General features: G+C 50.0%; 2 protein-coding genes across 2 annotated transcripts in view; one reads left to right on the forward strand and one right to left on the reverse strand.

The window, feature by feature from the left end:
* Positions 1-25,435, reverse strand: part of LOC140418059 (uncharacterized) — a 201,338-nt gene that overhangs the window by 74,757 nt on the left and 101,146 nt on the right. The gene's annotated exons all lie outside the window — the stretch shown is intronic.
* On the forward strand, positions 12,651-24,835 carry LOC140422433 (uncharacterized). The gene is made up of 2 exons (XM_072507448.1): positions 12,651-12,781; positions 19,393-24,835. The coding sequence occupies exon 2, from the start codon at positions 19,748-19,750 to the stop codon at positions 20,780-20,782; it is 1,035 nt and encodes a 344-aa protein (XP_072363549.1). The 5' UTR covers positions 12,651-12,781; positions 19,393-19,747; the 3' UTR covers positions 20,783-24,835.

Genomic DNA, 25,435 nt, shown 5'->3' on the forward strand with positions numbered 1-25,435 from the left:
CATGTATTAGATTTCTGTCTGTAATTCGTCCTCTTCGAATCTCCTGTTAAAACAGTTTACAAAATACATCACTGTCAGTACAGGATAGAAATTCAGAACAGACAATTCTAGTTCCTCTGGAACATTCTTTCCACTCATTCCCCAAACGCTGTAAATCTCCATCTCACACACTCTCCCTCCGTGCTCACTCTGCTGTATCTAATATTCACCCTCCCAATTGTGCTGATCCAGGTTGATTGACAGATTCATGTTCACGTTTTCCAGTCCTGGACACAGCGACCATAACAAATAGGAGCTGCAGTCAGCCATTTGGCCCATTGACCTTGCTCAACCCTGTAATGAGCCCAATGGCCGATCTACCTCAGCACCATTTCTCCACACTATCCCCCATATCCCTTGGTGACTTCAACATCTCGAAACTTATCAATCACGATCTTGAAAATACTTGATGACTGAGGCTCCACAGTCCTCTGGATTAGAGAATTCCAAAACTTCACCACATCCTCAAGTGAAGAATTCACTCCTCATCTTATCTTTCAGTCCATTTTCCGACCTGCTCCCCATGACGCTCAACTGCCTCGTCAATCAGAAATCTGTCTAGTTTCACGGCGCTGAGCACCCAGCTTCGCTCCGTGTGGAGTTTGCACAAAATCCCCGTGTCTGCGTGGACCTCATTCCCACAATTATGTGCAGGCTAAGCGGATTGGCCATACTAAATTGGCCCTTAATTGGAAAAAACATGAATTAGGTACTTTAAATTAAAAGATGTTTTGGTGCAAGTTTCAATCGGGCTAAGGCGGTGCTTCACAAAAAGAAGGTTGCAACCGGCGAGACTGTGGGTCACACACCAAGGGAAGCACCACTACTTTGAGACGGCAGAAGAGGCGTGGACATTCATTGTGGACGAGAAGCTGGAATAGTCTGGCGAGAGAAAGAGCTTCTGGGATAAAGTGGTGGAGTGATTATGTGGGACGAGGAAGGGGAAGGGGGGGATGATTTTCTCAATTTGTTAATCCTTCGACCCTGTAACTTTTCTCTCCCCCTCGTTGGGGGGGAGGGGGGAGCATGAGGAACTGTGGGCGCCGGTGGGAAGGAAAGGGGAAGGAGAAGGGAAATGCGCCATTAGGGGCGTGGCTGAGTGGGAAACGCGGGCTTTGCTCCCGCGTTATGATAATTGTGGCGGGAACAGGGACGCAGGAAGGAGGGGGCCTCGCACAGTGAGGGGCCGAGGGCAAAGGGGGAAGCCGAGGTCAGCCAGAGTTCGCTGACTTCTGGGATCAACATGGGGGGTGCAACTACGCTAGAGGGGGATCTAGTGGAGGGGGGGGAGTTAACTGGGTTGCTGCTGCTAAGGAGAAGGGGGAGCTGTTATGGGACGGGGTGGTCGAGACGGGGGGGAGGGGGCACCGTCAGTGGGATATACAGGTACGTGGGAACCGGGTGAGGAGCTGGGTTAAAAAAGGGGATGGCTAGTCGACAAGGGGGGGTAAAGAGCCCCCCAACCCGGCTGATCACGTGGAACGTGAGAGGGCTGAACGGGCCGATTAAAAGGGCACGGGTACTCGCACACCTAAAGAAATTAAAGGCAGATGTGGTTATGTTGCAGGAGACGCACTTGAAACTGATAGACCAGGTCAGACTACGTAAAGGATGGGTGGGGCAGGTGTTTCATTCGGGTTTAGATGCAAAGAATAGGGGGGTGGCTATCCTAGTGGGGAAACGGGTACTGTTTGAGGCAAAGACCATAGTGGCGGATAGTGGGGGTAGATATGTGATGGTGAGTGGCAGATTGCAAGGGGAGGCGGTGGTTCTGGTGAACGTATACGCCCCGAACTGGGATGATGCAAACTTTATGAGGCGTATGTTGGGGCGTATCCCGGACCTGGAGGTGGGAAAGTTGGTAATGGGGGGGGACTTCAATACGGTGCTTGATCCAGGGCTGGACCGGTCGAGGTCCAGGACTGGGAGGAGGCCAGCAGCGGCCAGGGTGCTCAAGGACTTCATGGAGCAGATGGGAGGAGTAGACCCCTGGAGATTTATTAGGCCTAGGAGTAAGGAGTTCTCATTTTTCTCCCATGTTCACAAGGTATATTCACGGATAGACGATTTTGTCTTGGGAAGGGCACTGATTCCAAAGGTGACAGGGACGGAGTATACGGCCATAGCCATTTCGGACCACGCTCCGCATTGGGTAGATCTGGAGGTAGGAGAGGAAAAAGAACAGCACCCACTCTGGAGAATGGATATGGGCTTATTGGCGGATGTGGGGTATGTCTAAGGGTGAGGGGGTGTATCGAAAGGTACTTGGAGCTTAATGACAACGGAGAGGTTCAGGTGGGAGTGGCCTGGGAGGCGTTGTAGGCGGTGGTCAGAGGGGAACTGATATCCATAAGGGCACATACAGGGAAGCAAGAGGGTAAAGAAAGGGAGCGATTGTTGAGAGAACTTCTGAGGGTGGACAGGCAATATGCAGAGGCACCGGAGGAGGGACTGTACAGGGAAAGACAAAGGTTACATGTGGAATTTGACCTGCTGACCACGGGTAAGGCGGAGGCACAGTAGAGGAGGGCACAGGGTGTACAGTATGAGTATGGAGAGAAGGCGAGTCAGCTACTGGCCCACCAATTGAGGAAGAGGGGAGCGGCGAGGGAGATAGGTGGGGTGAGAGATGAGGAGGGAGAGATGGAACGGGGAGCGGAGAGAGTAAACGGGGTGTTCAAGACATTCTATGAGAGGTTGTATAAGGCTCAGCCCCCGGAAGGGAAGGAGGGAATGATGTGTTTCCTGGATCAGCTGGAATTCCCAAAGGTGGAGGAGCAGGAGAGGGCGGGACTGGGAGCACAGATTGAGATGGAGGAGGTGGTAAAGGGGATTGGGAGCATGCAGGCGGGGAAGGCCCCGGGACCGGATGGGTTCCCGGTGGAATTCTATAGGAAATATATGGGCCTACTGGCCCCGCTCTTGACGAGAACCTTTAATGAGGCCAGGGAAAGGGGGAAGTTGCCCCCGACCATGTCGGAGGCGACGATATCGCTACTTTTGAAGAAGGAAAAAGACCCGCTGCAGTGTGGGTCCTACAGGCCCATTTCTCTTTTGAATGTAGATGCGAAGCTCCTGGCCAAGGTGATGGCGACGAGGATAGAGGATTGTGTCCCGGGGGTGGTCCACGAGGATCAAACTGGGTTTGTTCAGGGGAGACAGCTGAACACGAACATACGGAGGCTACTAGGGGTGATGATGATGCCCCCACCAGAGGGGGAAGCGGAGATAGTGGTCTCGATGGACGCCGAGAAAGCATTCGACAGAGTGGAGTGGGATTATCTGTGGGAAGTGTTGAGGAGATTTGGCTTTGGAGAAGGGTTTATTGAATGGGTACAACTGCTATATAGGGCCCCGGTGGCAAGTATGGTCACGAACAGGCAGAGGTCTGACTACTTCCGTCTTTATAGAGGGACGAGGCAGGGGTGTCCCCTGTCTCCGTTACTGTTTGCATTGGCAATTGAGCCCCTGGCCATAGCACTGAGGGGCTCCAGGAAGTGGAGAGGTGTACTCAGGGGAGGAGAAGAACACCGGGTATCATTGTATGCAGATGACTTATTGCTGTATGTTGCGGACCCGGTGGAGGGGATGCCAGAGATAATGCGGACGCTCAGGGAGTTTGGGGAATTCTCGGGGTATAAATTGAATATGGGGAAGAGTGAGTTGTTTGTGGTGCATTCGGGGGAGCAGAGCAGGGGAATAGATGATCTACCGCTGAGGAAGGTAGCAAGAGATTTCCGGTACTTAGGGATTCAGATAGCCACGAGTTGGGGAACCCTACATAGGCTTAAAATAGCACGAATGGTGGAACAGATGGAGGAGGATTTTAAGAGATGGGACATGGTGCCCCTGTCACTGGTGGGTAGGGTGCAGGCGGTCAAAATGGTAGTCCTCCCGAGATTCCTTTTTGTGTTTCAGTGCCTCCCGGTGATGGTCACGAAGGCTTTTTTCAAGAAAATCGAGAAAAGTGTCATGAGTTTTGTGTGGGCCGGGAAGACCCCGAGAGTGAGGAGGGGGTTTTTGCAGCGTAGCAGGGATAGGGGGGGACTGGCACTACTGAGCTTAAGTGAGTACTATTGGGCCGCCAACATCTCATTGGTGTGTAAGTGGATGGGAGAAGGGGAGGGAGCGGCGTGGAAGAGATTGGAGATGGCGTCCTGCAAAGGAACCAGCCTACAAGCACTGGCGATGGCGCCGTTGTCCCCGAAGAAATACACCACAAGTCCAGTGGTGGAGGCAACAGTGAAAATTTGGGGGCAGTGGAGACGGCATAGGGGAAGGACGGGAGCCTCGGTGCGGTCCCCGATAAGAAATAATCATAGGACTTCCGGGTGCGGCGATGACCAGCTGAGTCGCACGTTTCGGCAGCTCCCTGTGAAACGGACTTTTGGGCTCTTGATAGGAGCCCCAACGGCAATTTTGACGGCTAAAAACACTGTGCGGTAAACCAGAAGGGAATCCCCCCTGGATACGGATGGAAAAAGGAGAGAGTGGCCAGATTGCAGTGGATCCTTTAGAACAGCGGCAAGGAAGGCAAGCAAAAACCAAGATGGCGTCGGAAGGTGGCAGTTTAACATGGGGCCCTGAACAACAAGAGTTCTTGAAATGCTGTGTGGAAGAGATCAAAAAGGAAATGAAGAAAGAGCTGTTGGCCCCGATACTACAGGCGATCGAAGGGCTAAAGGAGGAACAAAAGACCCAGGAGCGGGAGCTTCGGGTCGTGAAGGCAAAGGCAGCCGAGAATGAGGACGATATACAGGGCCTGGTGGTGAAGACGGAGACGCAGGAGGCACATCAGAAAGGATGGGTGGAAAGGTTGGAGGCACTGGAAAACAACGCAAGGAGGAACAACCTGAGGATTCTTGGTCTTCCTGAAGGTGTGGAGGGAGCGGACGTCGGGGCATATGTGAGCACGATGCTGCACTCGTTAATGGGAGCGGAGGCCCCGGCGGGTCCGTTGGAGGTGGAGGGAGCATACCGAGTGATGGCGCGAGGACCGAGAGCAGGAGAAATTCCCAGAGCCATAGTGGTGAGATTCCTCCGTTTTAAGGATAGAGAAATGGTCCTTAGATGGGCAAAGAAAACTCGGAGCAGTAAATGGGAGAACGCGGTGATCCGCGTTTATCAAGACTGGAGTGCGGAGGTGGCGAGAAGGAGGGCGAGCTTTAATCGGGCCAAGGCGGTGCTTCATAAAAAGAAGATAAAATTTGGAATGCTGCAACCGGCAAGACTGTGGGTCACATATCGAGGGAGGCACCACTACTTTGAGACGGCGGATGAAGCGTGGACTTTTATTGTGGAAGAAAAACTGGAATGAGCGGGTTATTAAAAAGAACGTTCGAACAAAGTGGTGGGGCGAATGTGGGGGGCAAAGAGGGGTTTTATGTACTAATCCTGCGATGTGGTAACTTTTCTCTCTCCCACAGGTGGTGATGGGGGAGGAGGGGAGGTGGAGGAGATGGGGCGTTGGCCATTGGGGGCGGGGCCAAGGGAGAAGCGCGGGCTTGGTTCCCGCGCTATGATAATCATGGCGGGAATAGAGAAGCAGGAAGGAGGGGGCGTCGCACGGTGCGAGCCGAGGTCACGGGGGGAAGCCAAGGTCAGCCGGAGTTTGCTGACTTCTGGGAGCAACATGGGGGGAGTAATTACGCTAGCGGGGGATCTAGCGGGGGGGAATTACTGGGTTGCTGCTGCTGGGGAGAGGGGGGAGCTGGTATGGGAGAGGATGGGCGGGGGGGCACCGCCTGGGGGAGATACAGCTGCGTGGGAACCGGGTGAGGAGCTGGAAAAAGGTGATGGCTAATCGACAAGGGGGGGGGGGGGGGGGGGTAGGAAGCCCCCCAACTCGGCTGATCACGTGGAACGTGAGAGGGCTGAACGGGCCGATAAAGAGGGCACGGGTACTCGCACACCTTAAGAAACTTAAGGCAGATGTGGTTATGTTACAGGAAACGCACCTGAAACTGATAGACCAGGTTAGGCTACGCAAAGGATGGGTGGGGCAGGTGTTCCATTCGGGGCTAGATGCGAAAAACAGGGGGGTGGCTATATTAGTGGGGAAGCGGGTAATGTTCGAGGCAAAGACTATAGTGGCGGATAACGGGGGCAGATACGTGATGGTGAGTGGCAAACTACAGGGGGAGACGGTGGTTTTGGTAAACGTATATGCCCCGAACTGGGATGATGCCAATTTTATGAGGCGGATGCTAGGACGCATTCCGGACCTAGAGATGGGAAAGCTGATAATGGGGGGAGATTTTAATACGGTGTTGGAACCAGGGCTGGATAGGTCGAAGTCCAGGACTGGAAGGAGGCCGGCAGCAGCCAAGGTACTTAAAGATTTTATGGAGCAGATGGGAGGTGTAGACCCGTGGAGATTTAGCAGACCTAGGAGTAAGGAGTTCTCGTTTTTCTCCTATGTCCATAAAGTCTACTCGCGAATAGACTTTTTTGTGCTGGGTAGGGCATTGATCCCGAAGGTGAGGGGAACGGAGTATACGGCTATAGCCATTTCGGATCACGCTCCACACTGGGTGGACTTGGAGATAGGGGAGGAAACAGGAGGGTGCCTACCCTGGAGAATGGACATGGGACTAATGGCAGATGAGGGTGTGTGTCTAAGGGTGAGGGGGTGCATTGAAAAGTACTTGGAACTCAATGATAATGGGGAGGTCCAGGTGGGAGTGGTCTGGGAGGCGTTGAAGGCGGTGGTTAGAGGGGAGCTGATATCAATAAGGGCACATAAAGGGAAGCAGGAGAGTAAGGAACGGGAGCGGTTGCTGCAAGAACTTTTGAGGGTGGACAGACAATATGCGGAAGCACCGGAGGAGGGACTGTACAGGGAAAGGCAAAGGCTACATGTAGAATTTGACTTGCTGACTACAGGCACTGCAGAGGCACAATGGAGGAAGGCACAGGGTGTACAGTACGAATATGGGGAGAAGGCGAGCAGGTTGCTGGCACACCAATTGAGGAAAAGGGGAGCAGCGAGGGAAATAGGGGGAGTGAGGGATGAGGAAGGAGAGATGGAGCGGGGAGCGGAGAGAGTGAATGGAGTGTTCAAGACATTTTATAAAAAATTATATGAAGCTCAACCCCCGGATGGGAGGGAGAGAATGATGGGCTTCTTGGATCGGCTGGAATTTCCCAAGGTGGAAGAGCAGGAAAGGGTGGGACTGGGAGCACAGATCGAGGTAGAAGAAGTGGTGAAAGGAATTAGGAGCATGCAGGCGGGAAAGGCCCCGGGACCGGATGGATTCCCAGTCGAATTCTATAGAAAATATGTGGACTTGCTCGCCCCGGTACTGACGAGGACCTTTAATGAGGCAAAGGAAAGGGGACAACTGCCCCCGACTATGTCTGAAGCAACGATATCGCTTCTCTTAAAGAAGGAAAAGGACCCGCTACAATGCGGGTCCTATAGACCTATTTCCCTCCTAAATGTAGATGCCAAGGTCCTGGCCAAGGTAATGGCAATGAGAATAGAGGAATGTGTCCCGGGGGTGGTCCACGAGGACCAAACTGGGTTTGTGAAGGGGAGACAGCTGAACACGAATATACGGAGGTTGTTAGGGGTAATGATGATGGCCCCACCAGAGGGAGAAACGGAGATAGTAGTGGCGATGGATGCCGAGAAAGCATTTGATAGAGTGGAGTGGGATTATTTGTGGGAGGTGTTGAGGAGATTTGGTTTTGGAGAGGGGTATGTTAGATGGGTGCAGCTGTTGTATAGGGCCCCAGTGGCGAGCGTGGTCACGAATGGACGGGGATCTGCATATTTTCGGCTCCATAGAGGGACAAGGCAGGGATGCCCTCTGTCCCCATTATTGTTTGCACTGGCGATTGAGCCCCTGGCGATAGCGTTGAGGGGTTCCAAGAAGTGGAGGGGAGTACTTAGGGGAGGAGAAGAGCACCGGGTATCTTTGTATGCGGACGATTTGCTACTATACGTGGCGGACCCGGCGGAGGGGATGCCAGAAATAATGCGGATACTTGGGGAGTTTGGGGATTTTTCAGGGTATAAATTGAACATGGGGAAAAGTGAGTTGTTTGTGGTGCATCCAGGGGAGCAGAGTAGAGAAATAGAGGACCTACCGTTGAGGAAGGTAACAAGGGACTTTCGTTACCTGGGGATCCAGATAGCTAAGAATTGGGGCACATTGCATAGGTTAAATTTAACGCGGTTGGTGGAACAGATGGAGGAGGATTTCAAGAGATGGGATATGGTATCCCTGTCAATGGCAGGGAGGGTGCAGGCGGTTAAGATGGTGGTCCTCCCGAGATTCCTCTTTGTGTTTCAGTGCCTCCCGGTGGTGATCACGAAGGCTTTTTTTAAAAGGATTGAAAAGAGCATCATGGGTTTTGTGTGGGCCGGGAAGACCCCGAGAGTGAGGAAAGGATTCTTACAGCGTAGCAGGGATAGGGGGGGGCTGGCACTACCGAGCCTAAGTGAGTATTATTGGGCCGCTAATATTTCAATGGTGAGTAAGTGGATGGGAGAGGAGGAGGGAGCGGCGTGGAAGGGATTAGAGAGGGCGTCCTGTAGGGGGACTAGCCTACAGGCTATGGTGACAGCCCCATTGCCGTTCTCACCGAGGAACTACACCACAAGCCCGGTGGTGGTGGCTACACTGAAGATTTGGGGACAGTGGAGACGGCATAGGGGAAAGACTGGAGCCTTGGGGGGGTCCCCGATAAGAAACAACCATAGGTTTGCCCCGGGGGGAATGGATGGGGGATATGGAATGTGGCAAAGAGCAGGAATAAAGCAACTGAAAGATCTGTTTGTGGATGGGAAGTTCGCGAGTCTGGGAGCGCTGACCGAGAAATATGGGTTGCCCCAAGGGAATGCATTCAGGTATATGCAACTGAGGGCTTTTGCGAGGCAACAGGTGAGGGAATTCCCGCAGCTCCCGACACAAGAGGTGCAGGACAGAGTGATCTCAAAGACATGGGTGGGGGATGGTAAGGTGTCAGATATATATAGGGAAATGAGGGACGAAGGGGAGACTATGGTAGATGAACTAAAAGGGAAATGGGAAGAAGAGCTGGGGGAGGAGATCGAGGAGGGGCTGTGGGCAGATGCCCTAAGCAGGGTAAACTCGTCGTCCTCGTGTGCCAGGCTAAGCCTGATTCAGTTTAAGGTATTACACAGGGCGCATATGACTGGAGCACGGCTCAGTAAATTTTTGGGGTGGAGGATAGGTGTGCGAGGTGCTCGAGAAGCCCAGCGAATCATACCCATATGTTTTGGTCATGCCCGGCACTACAGGGGTTTTGGATGGGGGTGACAAAGGTGCTTTCAAAAGTAGTAGGAGTCCGGGTCGAACCAAGCTGGGGGTTGGCTATATTTGGGGTTGCAGAAGAGCCGGGAGTGCAGGAGGCGAGAGAGGCCGATGTTTTGGCCTTTGCGTCCCTAGTAGCCCGGCGCAGGATATTGCTAATGTGGAAAGAAGCCAAGCCCCCGGGGGTGGAGACCTGGATAAATGACATGGCGGGGTTTATAAAGCTAGAGCGGTTTAAGTTCGTCCTAAGGGGGTCGGCTCAAGGGTTCACCAGGCGGTGGCAACCGTTCGTCGAATACCTCGCAGAAAGATAGACGGAATGGGAAAAAGAAGGCAGCAGCAGCAGCCCAGGATCGGGGGGGGGGGGGGGGGGGGGAGGGGGGGGGGGGAGGAGGAACCAGAAGGACTCTCAGGGTTGTTAATATATACTGTATAGTATGTATAGGTCGTTGCTACAGATAATTATATATTGGACTGTTAAATTATATTTTTGGAGAGTGTTACTTGTGACAAGGCAGTTGCCAATTAGGGCTAGTTTTCATTTTTGTTATTTATTATTTATTCATTTTTTGTTTATAAAATAGGTCATTGTTATTTGTGTTGTTATAATATTGTGTAAAGGATGCACAATGTACTGTGTTGGTTGACCAAAAATTTTCAATATTTAATTTAAAAAAAAGAAATAATCATAGGTTTGTCCCGGGGAGAATAGATGGGGGATTTAGAGTTTGGCAGAGAGCTGGGATTGTACAACTGAGGGATCTGTTCTTAGACGGGACGCTTGCGAGTCTGGGAGTGCTGACGGAAAAATATGGGTTGCCCCAAGGGAATGCATTTTGGTACATGCAACTGAGGGCTTTTGCGAGGCTACAGGTGAGGGAATTCCCGCAGCTCCCGACGCAGGAGATTCAGGATAGAGTGATCTCGGGGACATGGGTGGGGGATGGTAGGGTGTCGGATATATACAGGGAAATGAGAGACGAGGGGGAGATTATGGTGGATGAGCTGAAAGGAAAATGGGAAGATGAGCTGGGGGAAGAGATTGAAGAGGGGCAGTGGGTAGATGCCCTACGTAGGGTAAACTCTTCGTCCTCGTGCGCCACGCTTAGCCTGATACAATTCAAGGTTTTGCACAGGGTGCATATGACCGGAGCAAGGCTCAGTAAATTTTTCAGGGTAGAGGATAGGTGTGGGAGATGCTCGAGGAACCCAGCAAACCACACCCACATGTTTTGGTCATGCCCGGCACTGCAGGGGTTCTGGGTGGGGGTGGCGAATGTGCTTTCGAAGGTGGTGGGGGTCCGGGTCGAGCCAAGCTGGGGGTTGGCTATATTTGGGGTTGCAGAAGAGCCGGGAGTGCAGGAGGCGAGAGAGGCTGATATTTTGGCCTTTGCGTCCCTAGTAGCCCGGCGAAGGATATTGCTTATATGGAAGGAAGCCAAACCCCCGGGCATGGAGACCTGGATAGACGACATGGCAGGGTTTATAAAACTGGAACGGATAAAGTTTGTACGAAGGGGTTCGGCTCAGGGGTTCACCAGGCGGCAACCGTTCATTAACTACCTCACAGAACGATAAAGGAAATGGGAAGGCAGCAGCAGCAACCCAGGGGGGAGGGGGTGGGAGGGGGAGGGGGGGGGGGAAGAGGGGGGGGGAGGGGGGGGGAGGGAGGGGGGGGGAGGGAGGGGGGGGCCCAGGTGGATCCTCAGGGGTGTTTTTGCATAGATATTTGTACTTGGTTATGTATACTGGATTGTTTGATTTTATTATTTGGGAGAGTTATTATTTTTGCTATGGCAGTTGCCATTTAGTTTATATATTATTTATCTATTTGTTAAAAAACGGTCACTGTTATTTATATTGTTTTATTGTTGTAAAAAGGAAAAACCTTTGTATGGTTTTGTTTGGCCGAAAAATTTGAATAAAATATATATTATTTCTAAAAGATGTTTTGGTGGGGGGGGGGGGGGGGGGGGAGTCACAATCAAATCCAATTACTAGCCACATGCACTTTGTGTCATGTTGGGGTGAATGTCACCCCCTCACTTTTCATCCCAGTCCCAGGAGGTTGGAGACTGGGCTCCAGAGAAGTAATGGTGGCCGCAGCTCCCACAATCCCGCCGTGCTGAAAAAACTGCTCTATCCACCGCACGGGAGAGCGGGTGACCGGAATTGCACATGTCCAAGAGAGAGAGGCCCTCAATTGAAAAAAAAGATTGGGCACTTTAAATTCAAAAGAATAATTCTGTCTAATTCATCCTTGAATATATTCAATGACTCCTAGACTCCACTGGTCCCTGGGGGAAAATAATTCTGGAGATTAACAACATGACTGGAAATATATAACGTGGCTACAGTACAATATTACAATACTAGAAATAATAATACATGTACTTTACAGAACCATAAATAATATATCTGATCGTTACCATAGAACATCACTGAACATTTCTCTATATATTAATTTACTGCCGCCTTAAATGTCAGCCATCTCTGGGGGAAATCAGCCCTTTAATTGTGAACATTGGGAAAGAGACCATCCTTTTAGCCAGACAAATAAATGTGTCAAGCTGAGGGAGCAAAGGATGTCAATGTCTGTAAAAGAGAGAGAGAGACCTGAGCCAACCTTTCTGGAGTCTGCACCCTCCCTGGATTCACTTCAATTGTTGACTTGCAGCAACTGAAGGGAAATTAAGGTCAGAATGAGAAAAGAAATGGAAAGGGGATAAAAGAACGTGTTTTACTCCCAGAGATTGGAGACAGGCGGACGTTTCAGTCGGTGTGAAGCTCAATTGTTATTCTCACAAATCCGCGCTCTGATTGGCTGGAGGACCAGAGTCTTTCCGGTCCTCCCAGTTTCTCATTGGCGAACACCTGAGCAGGAAGGTCAGAGGGTGGGCTAGCCTCTGCACGGCCCAGTTCCCTGTCTCCCTTGGACATGCGCAGTCCCAGGCTGGGTGGAGATGGAGATCACCAAGTGGCTTCTCGCTCTGGCCTGGAAACCTTGTCTGCTGATGTGCAGGGGGTGGGGGAACAACGGGTGGGGGCGGGACCCCCGTTGCGCCCGCCGGGCCTGCGCACTGGTACCCGGAAACGTCACCGCGGAGCAGAGTGAATTAGGCAGGCCTCCATCGCGACGTCACAATGACTCAGAGGAGCGTTCCCAGCACACAATCCCCATTGGGACCAACATCCGCGGTCACAGAAACAAAATACTGCGGATTGGATAACAGCTCAGCGTCGGAAGGTCAAATACGTGGGTCGAACTCCGCCCCCTCATTGTCGCCACGAGGGAGATTGGCCAATAGGAACTTGTGGAGGACTGCATGGGCGCTGATCCTCCAGCCAATCGGAATCTGGAGCCTATGTCAATGGCTGCATGGTGGTTCCTTCACTGTCTGCCCAGCAAAACTGCTGTTCCTCCAGCTACACATAGACTGAAACTTCCTCTAACTCCTGTAAGTAAAACACTTTCGTTTCTACCCATTAAATTTATGTTCTCATTCTCACCTTCACATGGTGACTTGTTTAAATCCTCAGGCCCAGATGAAATGTTTCCCAGGCTGCTGTGGGCCGCAAGAGAGGAGATTGCAGACACTCTGAGAATAATTTTCAAATCTCTGGTCACAGGAGCGGTGCCAGAGGAAGGAGGACAGATAATGTGGTTCCATTATTCAAGAACAGAAGTAGGGGAAATCCAGGAGATTACAGACCAGTGAGTTTAACGTGAGTGGTCAGGAAATAAATATTCTGAGGGACAGAATTAATCTCTTGCGGAGGCAAGAATTAATCAAGGATAGTCAGCATAGCTTTGTCAAAGGGAGATTATGTCTTATAAAGACCAACCCAAACAAAGGCTGGAATAGGTTTCTGAGCAGCAATAGCAGTGCCTCTGGTTCTGCACCAGAACAAGGAGATGGAGCAGAGGCTGTGGACAGGGCACGTTCTGCACAATGTCCTCTGCCAATTTGGAGACTTGAAGTCAGACCTCTACATGCTGCTTGACAGTGAAGGGGAGACTGTCTGACAAGCCAGCCAATCCACTCAGCATCTCAATGTTCACCCTCATCAGTGCCTCTTAAAATCTTCATCTGAGTACACCCATAGCAGAACCCATCTCTGACCTCACCATCCAATGAACTGGCAAGCAAACTATATTTCACCCTGATCTGGATCCAGGTCCAGTGTTTCACCACAGCTGATCCCAACTCTATTGTGGCTGCTAAGTTTGTGCAGTGTTGGGCGACCTGATAGAGGTATACAAAATTATGAGGGGCATAGACAGAGTGGATAGTCAGAGGCTTTTCCCCAGGGTAGAGGGGTCAATTACTAGGGGGCATAGGTTTAAGGTGAGAGGGGCAAAGTTTAGAGTAGATGTACGAGGCAAGTTTTTTACGCAGAGGGTAGTGGGTGCCTGGAACTCACTACCGGAGGAGGTAGTGGAGGCAGGGACGATAGGGACATTTAAGGGGCATCTTGACAAATATATGAATAGGATGGGAATAGAAGGATACGGACCCAGGAAGTGTAGAAGATTGTAGTTTAGTCGGGCAGTATGGTCGGCACGGGCTTGGAGGGCCGAAGGGCCTGTTCCTGTGCTGTACATTTCTTTGTTCTTTGTTCTTTGTTCTTGTATCTGAGCTGGTGGCAGTGAGGGACAGATCAAATGGCTACCTGTCTTCATGAAGTGCTGAGCTGTTGCTCTCTCTTTTCATCTTTGACCTGCTGTGGCTGAACAGGCAGCATTTTCACGATGGGCCGAAGGGCATCTTTCTGTGCTGTAAAACTCTATGACTCTTAAGTTTTGGGTCTCTGAAAGCAGGAAATCAGAAGGAGAAATTTGGTTTGAAGGAAGACGGTGGGGGATTGGAAAGGAAGAGATCTATGGTCTACATTGTGTGGATTTTGCTCGTTCTCCCCGCGTCTGCGTGGGTGTCCTCCGGGTGCTCCAGTTTCCTCCCACAGTCCAAAAATGTGCAGGATAGGTGGATTGGCCATGAACAATTGCCCCTTAGTGTCCAAAAGGTAGGTGGGTTTAAGGGGATAGAGAGGGGGAGTGGACCTGGGTAGCATGCTCTATCGGAGGGTCGGTGCAGAAGGATTCTGTGGATCCTATTTCATTTGAATTTTCTGAGGAGGTGACTAAGTGTGTAGTTGAGTGTAGTGCAGTTGATAATATCTTTTGTCACAAGTAGGTTTACATTAACACTGCAATGAAGTTACTGTGAAAATCCCTTAGTCACCACATTCCGGTGCCTGTTTGGGTACAACAGAGGGAGAATTCAGAATGTCCAATTTACCTAACAAGCAAGTCTTTCGGGACTTGTGGGAGGAACGCAGAGCACCCGGAAAAACCCACGCAGACGCGGGGAGAACGTGCGGACTCCATACAGACTGACTCATGCCGGGAATCGTACCTGGAACCATGGAGCAACAGTGCTACCCACTGTGCTTCCGTGCCGCCCACATGTAGCCTATTTAGACTTTAGTAAGGTTTGTGACAAGGTCTCACATGGGGGACTGGTCAAGATGGGATCCAGGGCAAATTGACACCAAAATTGGCTTCCTGGCAGCAGGCAGAGGGAGATGGTCAAAGATTGTCTTTGTGACTGGAAGCCTGTGTCCAGTGGTGTTCCATATCATAGAATTATCATAGAATTTACAGTGCAGAAGAAGGCCATTCGGCCCATCGAGTCTGCACCGGCTCTTGGAAAGAGCACCTACCTAAGGTCAACACCTCCACCTTATCCCCATAACCCAGTAACCCCACTCAACACTAAGGGCAATTTATCATGGTCAATCCACCTAACCTGCACATCTTTGGACTGTGGGAGGAAACCAGAGCACCCGGAGGAAACCCACGCACACACGGGGAGGATGTGCAGACTCCGCACAGACAGTGACCCAAGCCGGAATCGAACCTGGGACCCTGGAGCTGTGAAGCAATTGTGCTATCCACAATACTACCGTGCTGCCCACTGCGATCGGTGTTGGGTTCCATGTTGTTCGGAGCGTACATCAATGATCTGAATGTGAATGTTGGAGATATGATAAGATCGCAGATGACACAAAAATTGGGGGTGTAGGAAATGGTGAAGAACGCCTCAGATTTCAGGATGATATGGACGGGCTGGTTAGATGGCAGAACAGTGGCAAATTGAATTTAATCCTAAAAAGTGCAACAGGTCGAATTTGAGGAATCTCCTAACTCAGCAACTGGAGCTGTGTATATAGTTAATGTTAAATAAAATAAGTTTTGTTTGTCTACAACTTGGTGTTATACTCTTCATTGTCCCGTATTAAATACCCATATCCCTGCACTCTCCTGCCCCTCAACCAATTTCCTAACCGTGTCAATAATTTGCCCTCAACTCCGAGGGCTTCCACCTTAGCGAACAGTCTCTTGTGTGGGACTTTATCAAATGCCTTATGGGAGTCCGTATCAATGACATCCATAAACATTCCCCTGTCCTCTACCTTAGTCACCTCCTCAAAAAATTCAGTAAAATAAGTCAGGCTGGCTGTCCCTGATCGAACAAAGTTTTTCAAAGTGTTCAGTTACCCCATCCATGATTATACATTCCAGCAGTTTCCCCACCATAGATGTTCATAATAATAATCTTTATTAGTCTCAAAAGTAGGCTTACACTAACACTGAGGGACTGATTCACCTAACAGCTCGTCTTTTGGGGACTTGTGGGAGCACCAGGATAACACCCACGCAGACACGGAGAACGTGCAGACTCCACATAGACAGTGACCTAAGCCGGGAATCGCACCTGGGTCCCTGGGGCTGTGTAGCAACAGTGCTAACCATTGTGCTACCATGTCGTGTTTGGCTAACTGGTCTGTAATTCCCTGTTTTTCCCCTTTCACCCTTCTTAAAAAGTGAATCCCTTCCCACACTAAAAGCAGGTGAATAGCCTCTCCCCAGTGTGAACCCGCTGGTGTATCCGCACTTCAGAAAGTGCAATTTTCCAATCCAGAGGGATAACTCCTGAATCTAGGAAACTCTGGACAATTATCGTTGGGGCATCTACAATGTGCTCCCCGACTTCCTTTAACACCCTCGGATGGAAACCGTCAGGTCCTGGGGATTTGTCGCTCTTCAGTTCCATTAGTTTCCTAGTTAGTGATGGTATAGTTATGCTAAATGTATTAAGTCCCTGTCCTCTATCGACTATTAATTTTTTTGGGACTTCTGGCAAGTTATCCACTTTTCAACTGTAAATACTGAGGCAGAGTAATTGTTCAACGTGTCTGCCATTCCCCCATTATCACTGACAATATCTCCATTTCCAGCTTTTACTGGGCCTACATTGCTCTTCACCACCCGCTTTCCCTTTATATAACTAAACATTTCTTCTCATTGATATTGATGTCCCTTGCAAGGTTCCTTTCATAATCCCTTCTAGTCGCTCTTACAAGCTGCTTTGTGACCCTTTGCTGGTCCTTGTACCTATCCTATTCGTCCGGATCTGTCCTGTGTCTTGTATTTTTGTGCGCTCTTTCTTTTAGTTTTAAGCTGTCCCTAATTTCTTTATTTGTCCGTGGCTGTTTTTTTTTTTTGTTAAGTGGAGCCTTTTCCTCTCAGGGGTATATACTTGCTCTGTATCTCGTAAAATGTTTCTTTAAATATTCTCCACTGATCCTCAGTTGTTTGACCCATTAACTGATCTCCCCAGTTTACCGTGGACAGTCTCTGTCTCATCCCGTTAACGTCAGCCTTACCCAAGTCTAACATTTTACTGTCTGTAACGTGCTTTTCACTTTCAAACACTACACTGAATTCAATCATGTTGTGATCACTATTTGATAAATGTTCGTGCACAGTTAGGCTACTAATTAAATTGGGCTCATTACTCATAACTAAATCTAATATTGCCCGTCCCCTTGTTACATCTGGAACATATTGCTGCAGGAAATTATCCCTGACCCCATTCCAGAAATTCACTCCCTTTCTGACAGGTGCTTGTCTGCCTCTCCCAATCTGTGTGTCAGTTATAATCCCCCATTAATACTCCTCTGCCTTTGCTACACACTTGCCTAATTTCTGCCTTTATACAATCTAGCACCTCCGAGCTAACCAGACGGTCGATACACAACACCCATTACATGTGGGGCAGGATTCTCCGTCCCAGCAGCCGGCCAATGGGGTTTCCCGTTGAGGGCACCCCCATGCCGTTGGGAAGTCCGTTGGCGTGAGCACGCTGCCAGCGAAGCGGAGGATCCCACCGACAGAGAATCCATGGTCTCTGCTGGATCCTTCCCCTCATTATATCCTCCACAGCAGACACCATCTCCCTGGTGCTACACTCACCTGGAGCATCTCGACAACAAGGACTCCGACAGCTTCAAATTCCGAGGTGTGCACATCACCAACAATCTGTCCTGGTCTACCCACGTCAGCACGACGACCAAGAAAGCACAACAGCGCCTATACTTTTTCAGGAAACTAAGGAAATTTGGCATGTCCACATTGACCCTTACCAACTTTTACAGATGCACCATAGAAAGTATCCTACCGGGCAGCATCACAGCCTGGTACAGCAACTGCTCGGTCCAAGACTGTAAGGAATGACAGAGAGTCGTGAACGCGCCCAGTCCACCACGCGAACCCGCCTCCCATCCATTGACTCTGTCGACACCTCCCGCTGCTTTGGGATAGAGGGCAGCATAATCAAAGACCCCTCCCACCCAGCTTGTTCACACTTCCAACTTCTTCCATCGGGCAGGAGATACAAAAGTCTGAGACCACGTCCAAAGACGTGATAAATTGCCCTTAGTGACCAAAAAGATTAGGAGGTGTTATTGCGTTATGGGGATAGGGTGGAAGTGAGGGCTTAAGTGGGTCAGTGCAGACTCGATGGGCTGAATGGCCTCCTTCTGCACTGTATGTTCTCACAGATTCGAAAACATCTTCTTCTCCGCTGTTACCAGACTCCTAATCGACCCTCTTATGGACTGACCTGATCTCTTCACACACCTCCTCCACTGAGTAGTGCTACACTCCTGTATGCTTCACCCGATGCCTGTGTCTATGTATTTACATTGTGTATTGATGTTTGCCCTGTGTATTCTCATGTATGGAATGATCTGTCTGAACTGTACGCAGATCAGTACTTTTCACTGTATCTCGGTACACGTGACAATAAACAAATCCAATCCTCACCATTGAGGTGATAGTATTTCTAATCAGTAAGGCTACTCCACCCCCTCTGTCATATTCTCTGTCCCTCCTGTAAACTTTATAACCGGTATATTTGTCCAGTCCAGACCGTCCTGCTACTTTGTTTTTGGAACTGTATTGAGTTCCCCTGAGGCCTTCCTCTCCCCCTCCATTTATTAGTTTAAAGTCCTTCTGACCTCCCTATTTATCCTTTCCACGAGGACACTGGTCCCAGATCGGTTCAGGTGGAGACCGTCCCAACGGTACAGATCCCTCCTGTCCCAATACTGATGCCAGTACCCCATGAAATGGAACCCCTCTTTCCTGCACCACTCCTTTAGCCACGTGTTTACTTCAATAATTTTCTCATCCCTATGCCAATTTGCACGTGGCTCAGGGAATAATCCAGAGATTATAATCCTTGGGACCTGTTCTTTAATTCTGTTCCTAGTTCCTGATATTCCCAAACAGGCCCTCTTTCCTAGTCTTGCCGATTATTGTTTGTCCCAATGTGGACCACAACAACTGGATCCTCCCCCTCCCTCTCCAATATCCTTTCAAGCCGGTTAGAGATGCCCCTCACCCTGGCACCGGGCAGGCAACATACCATGTGGGACTCTCGGTCCTGCTTCCAAAGGATGTTATCAGTTCCCCTAATTATAGAATCCCCGACAACTACCACTTCCTCCCCCCGCTTGAATGGCTCCCTGTACCAGGGTGCAGTGGTCAGCTAGCTCATCCTTCCTACAGTCACTGCTCCGATACCCTGCCCTCCGAGTCCACTCCCTGGAGATGAGTTATTGGGGAATGAGAGGAAGGAATGTTCATTAGACACTAGAATTCTCTGTTCTGAATTTCTATCCTGTACTGAGTGTTGACTTTTGTAAACTCCTTTTACAGATATTACAAGAGGAGGAATTACAGACAAATCTCAATTGTCACGTCTCGGTCTTACAGAGTCACTCGATACCTTGGGATCTGAGTATCATCGGCCTTTGAATCCAGAAGGAGAAATGTTTGCCCAATCTGTCAGCATCAGAACATTTTAAATATCAATGTGACTGGAAAAGCACCGAGACACACACACCCGAGTGAGAGTGTTCCAGAGCACTGACTGTGGAAAGAGCTTTAAAGAGTTACACAGTCTGAAAAACATCACACCATTCACAGCGGGGAGAGACCGTACACGTGTTCTGTGTGTGGACGAAGCTTCAATTGATTGTCCAACCTGAAGAGACTCGAGGAGACCCAAAACATGGAGAAACCGTGGAAATGTGGGGACTGTGGGATGGGATACAGATTCCCATCTCAGCTGGAAGCTCATCGACGCAGTCACACTGGGGAGAGACCATTCACCTGCTCTCAGTGTGTGAAGGGGTTCTCTGAGTTATGCACCCTGAAGAGACACCAGCGAGTTCACACTGGGGAGAAGCCGTTCACCTGCTCTCAGTGTGAGAAGGGATTCACTACTTCATCGAGCCTGCTGACGCACCAGCGAATTCACACTGGGGAGAGGCCGTTCACCTGCTCTCAGTGTGAGAAGGGATTCACTGAGTTATCCAGCCTGAAGAGACACCAGCGAGTTCACACTGCGGAGAAGCCGTTCACCTGCTCTCAGTGTGAGAAGGGATTCACTACTTCATCGAGCCTGCTGACGCACCGGCGAATTCACACTGGGGAGAGGCCGTTCACCTGCTCTCAGTGTGAGAAGGGATTCACTCAGTTATCCCACCTACAGACACACCAGCGGGTTCACACTGAGGAGAGGCCGTTCACCTGCTCTCCGTGTGAGAATGGATTCACTACTTCATCGAGCCTGAAGCGACACCAGCGAGTTCACACTGAGGAGAGGCCGTTCACCTGCTCTCAGTGTGAGAAGGGATTCACTACTTCATCGAGCCTGAAGCGACACCAGCGAGTTCACACTGGGGAGAGGCCGTTCACCTGCTCTCCATGTAAGAAGGGATTCACTACTTCATCGAGCCTGAAGCGACACCAGCGAGTTCACACTGAGGAGAGGCCGTTCACCTGCTCTCAGTGTGAGAATAGATTCACTACTTTAAAGAGCCTGGGGATACATCAGCGAGTTCACACCAGGGAGAGGCCGTTTACCTGCATTGTGTGTGATAAGGGATTCACTCAGTTATCCAACCTGAAGACACACCAGCGAGTTCACACTGGGGAGAGGCCGTTCACCTGCTCTCAGTGTTATAAGGGATTCACTCAGTTATTCAACCTGCAGAGACACCAGCGAGTTCACACTGGGGAGAAGGCGTTAACCTGCTCTTAGTGAGAGAAGGGATTCAGATATCCGTACACCCTGCAGGAACACTAGCGAGTCCACACCTGGAAGAAGCCATTCACCTGCTCTGAGCAGGGGAGACATTCAATGATACGTCCCAACTATGGAGACACTAGCGAGTTAATTCTGGGGAAAGACCATTCATCTGCTCTCAATGTGGGGAGGGGCATGCTTGTCTTCATTGGTCAGGGCATTGAGTATAAAAATTGGCAATTCATGCTGCAGCTGTACAGAACCTTAGTTAGGCCACTCGTGGAATATTGCCTACAATTCTGGTCACCACATTACCAAAAAGATGTGGAGGCTTTGGAGAGGGTACAGAGGAGGTTTACCAGAATGTTGCCTGGCCTGGAGGATATTAGCTGTCAGGGGAGGTTGGATAAACTCGGATTGTTTTCACTAGAGCAACGGAGGTTGAGGGACGACCTGATAAAAGTTCACAAAATTATGAGTGGCATGGACAGAGTGGATAGTCAGATGCTTTTTGCCAGGGTGGAAAAGTCAATTACCGGGTGACATAGGATTAGGTGCGAGGGGCAAAGTTTAGAGAAGATGTGCGAGGGACGTTTTTTACACAGAGGTGGTGAGTGCCTGGAACTCGCTGCCGGAGGAGGTGGTAGAAGCAGGTACGATAGTGACGTTTAAGAGGCATCTTGACGAATACATGAATAGGATGGGAATAGACGGATACAGACCCTTAAAGCACAGAAGGTTTTAGTTTAGACAGACATCATGATCCGAGCAGGCTTGGTGGGCTGAAGGGCCTGTTCCTTTGTTGTTCTTTGTATGACGATAGACAATAGACAGGCAACCACTCGCATTTTATTTACATAAAATATAGATTCCTTTCAGAAGCAAAAATTAAACAGCAAAAGTGAAGCTATCGTGGCTAACAAGAAAAGTTAAAGATTCCATTAGATCAATGGAGGAGGCAATATAGTAGTGAGCCTGAGGATTGGGAACTTGTTTTAAAAATTCAGCAAAGGAGGAACAGGAAACTGAGAAAGAGAAAATAGAATATGAGAGCAAACTGGGGAGAACTGGAAAAGCTCCTGTAGGAATGTGAAAAGGAAAAGATTAGCAAAGACCAATGTGGGCCTATTCCAGACCGAGACAGGAGAGTTTATAATGGGGAATAAGGAAATGGCAGAGAAACTAAACAATGTGTGTCTGTCTTCATGGAGGAAGATACAGAAATTGTCCTAAAAGCACCAGAGAACCAAGGGACTAGTGAGCACGAGGAACTGAAAGAGATTAGTATTAGTGAAAAAGTAGCTCTGGAGAAAGTAATGGGATTGAAAGTTAATAAATCCCCAAAAGCTGATACTCTACATCCCAGAGTGTTGAAAGAGGCGGCTGGAGAGATGGTGGATACATTGGTGGTCATCTTTAAAATTCTATGGATTCTGGAAGGTGGTAAATGTAACCCCAATATTTAAGGAGGGCGAGAAAACGGGAAACCACAGACCCATTAGCCTGACATCAGTAGGAGGGAAAATGCTACAATCTATTATAAAGGATGTGATAACATACGAATTAGGAGCAGGAGTAGGCCACTCGGCCCCTCGAGCCTGCTCCTCCATTCAATAAGTTCCCGGCTGATCTGATTGAAACCTCAACTCCACAGAGGCCCCTTAGAAAATAAATGTTGGGAGATGGTAATATTCTTTATTATAATAATAATCTTATTATTATTGCCACAAGTAGGCTTACAATAACACTGCAATGAAGTTACTGTGAAAATCCCCTTGTTGCCACATACTGGCACCTGTTCGGGTACACTGAGGGAGAATTCAAAATGTCCAATTCACCTAACAGCACATCTTTCGGGACTTGTGGGAGGAAACCGGAGCACCCGGAGGAAACCCACGCAGACACAGCGAGAATGTGCAGATTACTCACAGACAATGACCCAAGTCGTGAATCAAACGTCGGTTCCTGGTGATGTGAGCAACGGTGCTAACCATTGTGCTACTGTGCTGCTTGTAGTTTCTACACACTGCTGCCACTGGGTATTAATGGTGGAGATGGTGAATGGGGTGCTGATCATGTGCCTACTTTATCTTGTATAAAACAAACTCTCCGATTTGAATAAGACTGATAATTAAGCACTTTAAAGAATTGATTAAAACCTCAAATTTAAATAATCCAGTCCATTTGAAAAAAAGATCTGCTCTTCAAAGATATATTGGTACAAATTACATAAGATCTTTGTCGTTGCATTGAATACCTTGACTCCTCACACGAACACCTGGCTGACAGGCACCGATTGGACAATAGCTGGAAACAATGAGCTGAAATGTTTTTCTGGGAGTGAAACTGTTTCACTTTAACCCGGAATCGACTATGTGAGAGTTAAAGGCAATACCAGGCGAAATTACATTGAATATACAACATAGAAACAGCCCAATCAATCCATGCCAGTGTTTAGACTTCACTTGAGCCTCCTCTCATGCGTTCCCATCTGACTCGATCAGTGCAGCCGTCTGTTCATTTCTCCCTCATGTTCATCCAGCTTCCCCATAAATATATCAATGTTATTCACCTCCACCAATCCCTGTGGTAGCGAGTTCCACATTCCCACCACTCTCTGGGGAAGAAATTTCTCTTGAATTCCTGATTAGATTATCACATTGATAGCCTCTAGTTTTTCTCTTACCCTTACAAGTGAAAACATTCTCCATGTGTATCAAAATCTTTCATAATTTACAGCCCTCCATTAGCCCCAAAGCTTTGTATTGTGAAGAGAGCAGTGACCCGGCCTATTCATTGTCTCCTGATAGGTTTAATCTCTCACAATAAAAATCTGAAGACAAAAATGCTTTGTTCGCACTTGAGCTCAGCGCAGTGAGAGCAGGGATGGAGTTACAAGGGAGCCTGAGAAAAGCAGATGCACTGAGAATGGGTGGGCTGGTCTGATCTGTGTGAATAAGCTGGTTAATCAGACTGTTCATGATCGGGGACTTGGTGTTCAGGGTAGTGGAGGAGGCCAAGCGTCAGTCTTCAATAACACAGTAATTTGATCCTGGTGAGCAAGCGGGTGACTTTTGAGGCGATGAGTATTGTGGCGGATAAAGGGGGATGGTGAGTGGTAGGCTGCAGGGGGCCCGGGTGTTGCTGGTGAATGGAAATGCCCCGAATTGGGACGATGCAGGGTTCATGAAGCGCATGCTGAGCCGGATCCCGATAATCTGATAATGGTGGGGGGGACTTCAATACGGTACTAGACCCAGCACTGGATCAATCTAGGTCGAGGTCGGGCAAGAGGCCAGCTGCAGCCAAGGTTCTGAGGAGGTTGATGGATCAGATGGGGGGAGTGGACCCGTGGAGGTTTGCCAGGCCAGCGGCTAGAGAGTCCTCCTTCTTTTCTCATGTGCACAAGGCCTATTCACGGATAGACTTCCTCATGGTGAGTAGGGCATTGATCCCAAGAGTAGAGGGGACGGAGTACTCGGCAATAGCGATTCCGGACCACGCCCCGCACTGGGTGGAGCTGGAGTTGGGGGAGGCGCCCGCTGTGGTGCATGTGATTGCTGGCAGATGAGGAGGTCTGTGGGCGGGTCTGAGGGTGCATTCAAAGGTACATCGAGGCCAATGATAATGGGGAGGTATCGGTGAATGTGGTCTGGGAGGCGCTGAAGGCGGTGATCAGGGGAGAGCTAATCTCAATCAGGACTCGCAGGGAGAAGAGGGAGAGAATGGAGAGGGGGAGATTGGTGAGGGAGAAACGGAGGATGGATAGGAGATACGCGGAATCGCCTGAAGAGGGGCTGCTGAAGGAGCGCCGGAGCCTCCAAACGGAGTTTGATTTGCTGACTACGGGGAAAGCTGAGGCCCAGTGGAGGATGGTGCAGTGGCAGCGTACGAGTATGGGGAGAAGGCGAGTCGGATGCTGGCGCATCAGCTACATAGCAAGGAGGCGGTGAGGGAGATTGGAGGAATCAGGGACAGAGGGGGGAACACGGTGAGGAGTCCGGCCAAAATAAATGAGGTCTTTAGGGATTTCTACGGGAACCTGTACAAGTCAGAACCTCCGGGGGGGGGGGGGGGGGGGATGCGACGGTTCCTGGACCAATTGAGGTTCCCGAGGGTGGAGGAGGGACAGGTCGAAGGTTTGGGGGACCCGGTCGGGATGGAGGAGCTGGTTAAGGGGTTGGGGAGTATGCAGGCTGCCAAGGCCCTGGGGCCGGATGGGCTACCGGTCGAGTTCTATGGGAAGTTTGTGGTACTGTTGGGTCTGTTGCTGGTGAGAACCTTCAACGAGGCGAAGGAAGAAGGGATTCTTCCCCCGACAATGTCTCGGGCACTGATCTCACTTATCCTCAAGCGGGACAAGGACCCGCTGCAGTGTGGCTCGTATAGGCCAATTTCGCTCCTCAATGTGGACTCTAAGTTGCTGCCGAAGGTCCTGGCCACCAGGATTGAGGATTGTGTCCCGTGAGTGATACACAAGGACCAGACGGGGTTTGTGAAGGGCAGGCAATTGAATGCAAATGTGCGGAGGCTCCTGATTGTGATCATGATGCCCTCGGAGGAGGGGAGGGGGCGGAAGTGGTGGCGGCAATGGATGTGGAGAAGGCCTTTGATCGGGTGGAGTGGGAGTACCTGTGGGAAGTGCTGGGTAGGTTCGGGTTCAGGGAG

The sequence above is a fragment of the Scyliorhinus torazame genome, chromosome 5 (assembly GCF_047496885.1).
Source record: "Scyliorhinus torazame isolate Kashiwa2021f chromosome 5, sScyTor2.1, whole genome shotgun sequence".
In the NCBI taxonomy this organism is placed as follows: domain Eukaryota; kingdom Metazoa; phylum Chordata; class Chondrichthyes; order Carcharhiniformes; family Scyliorhinidae; genus Scyliorhinus; species Scyliorhinus torazame.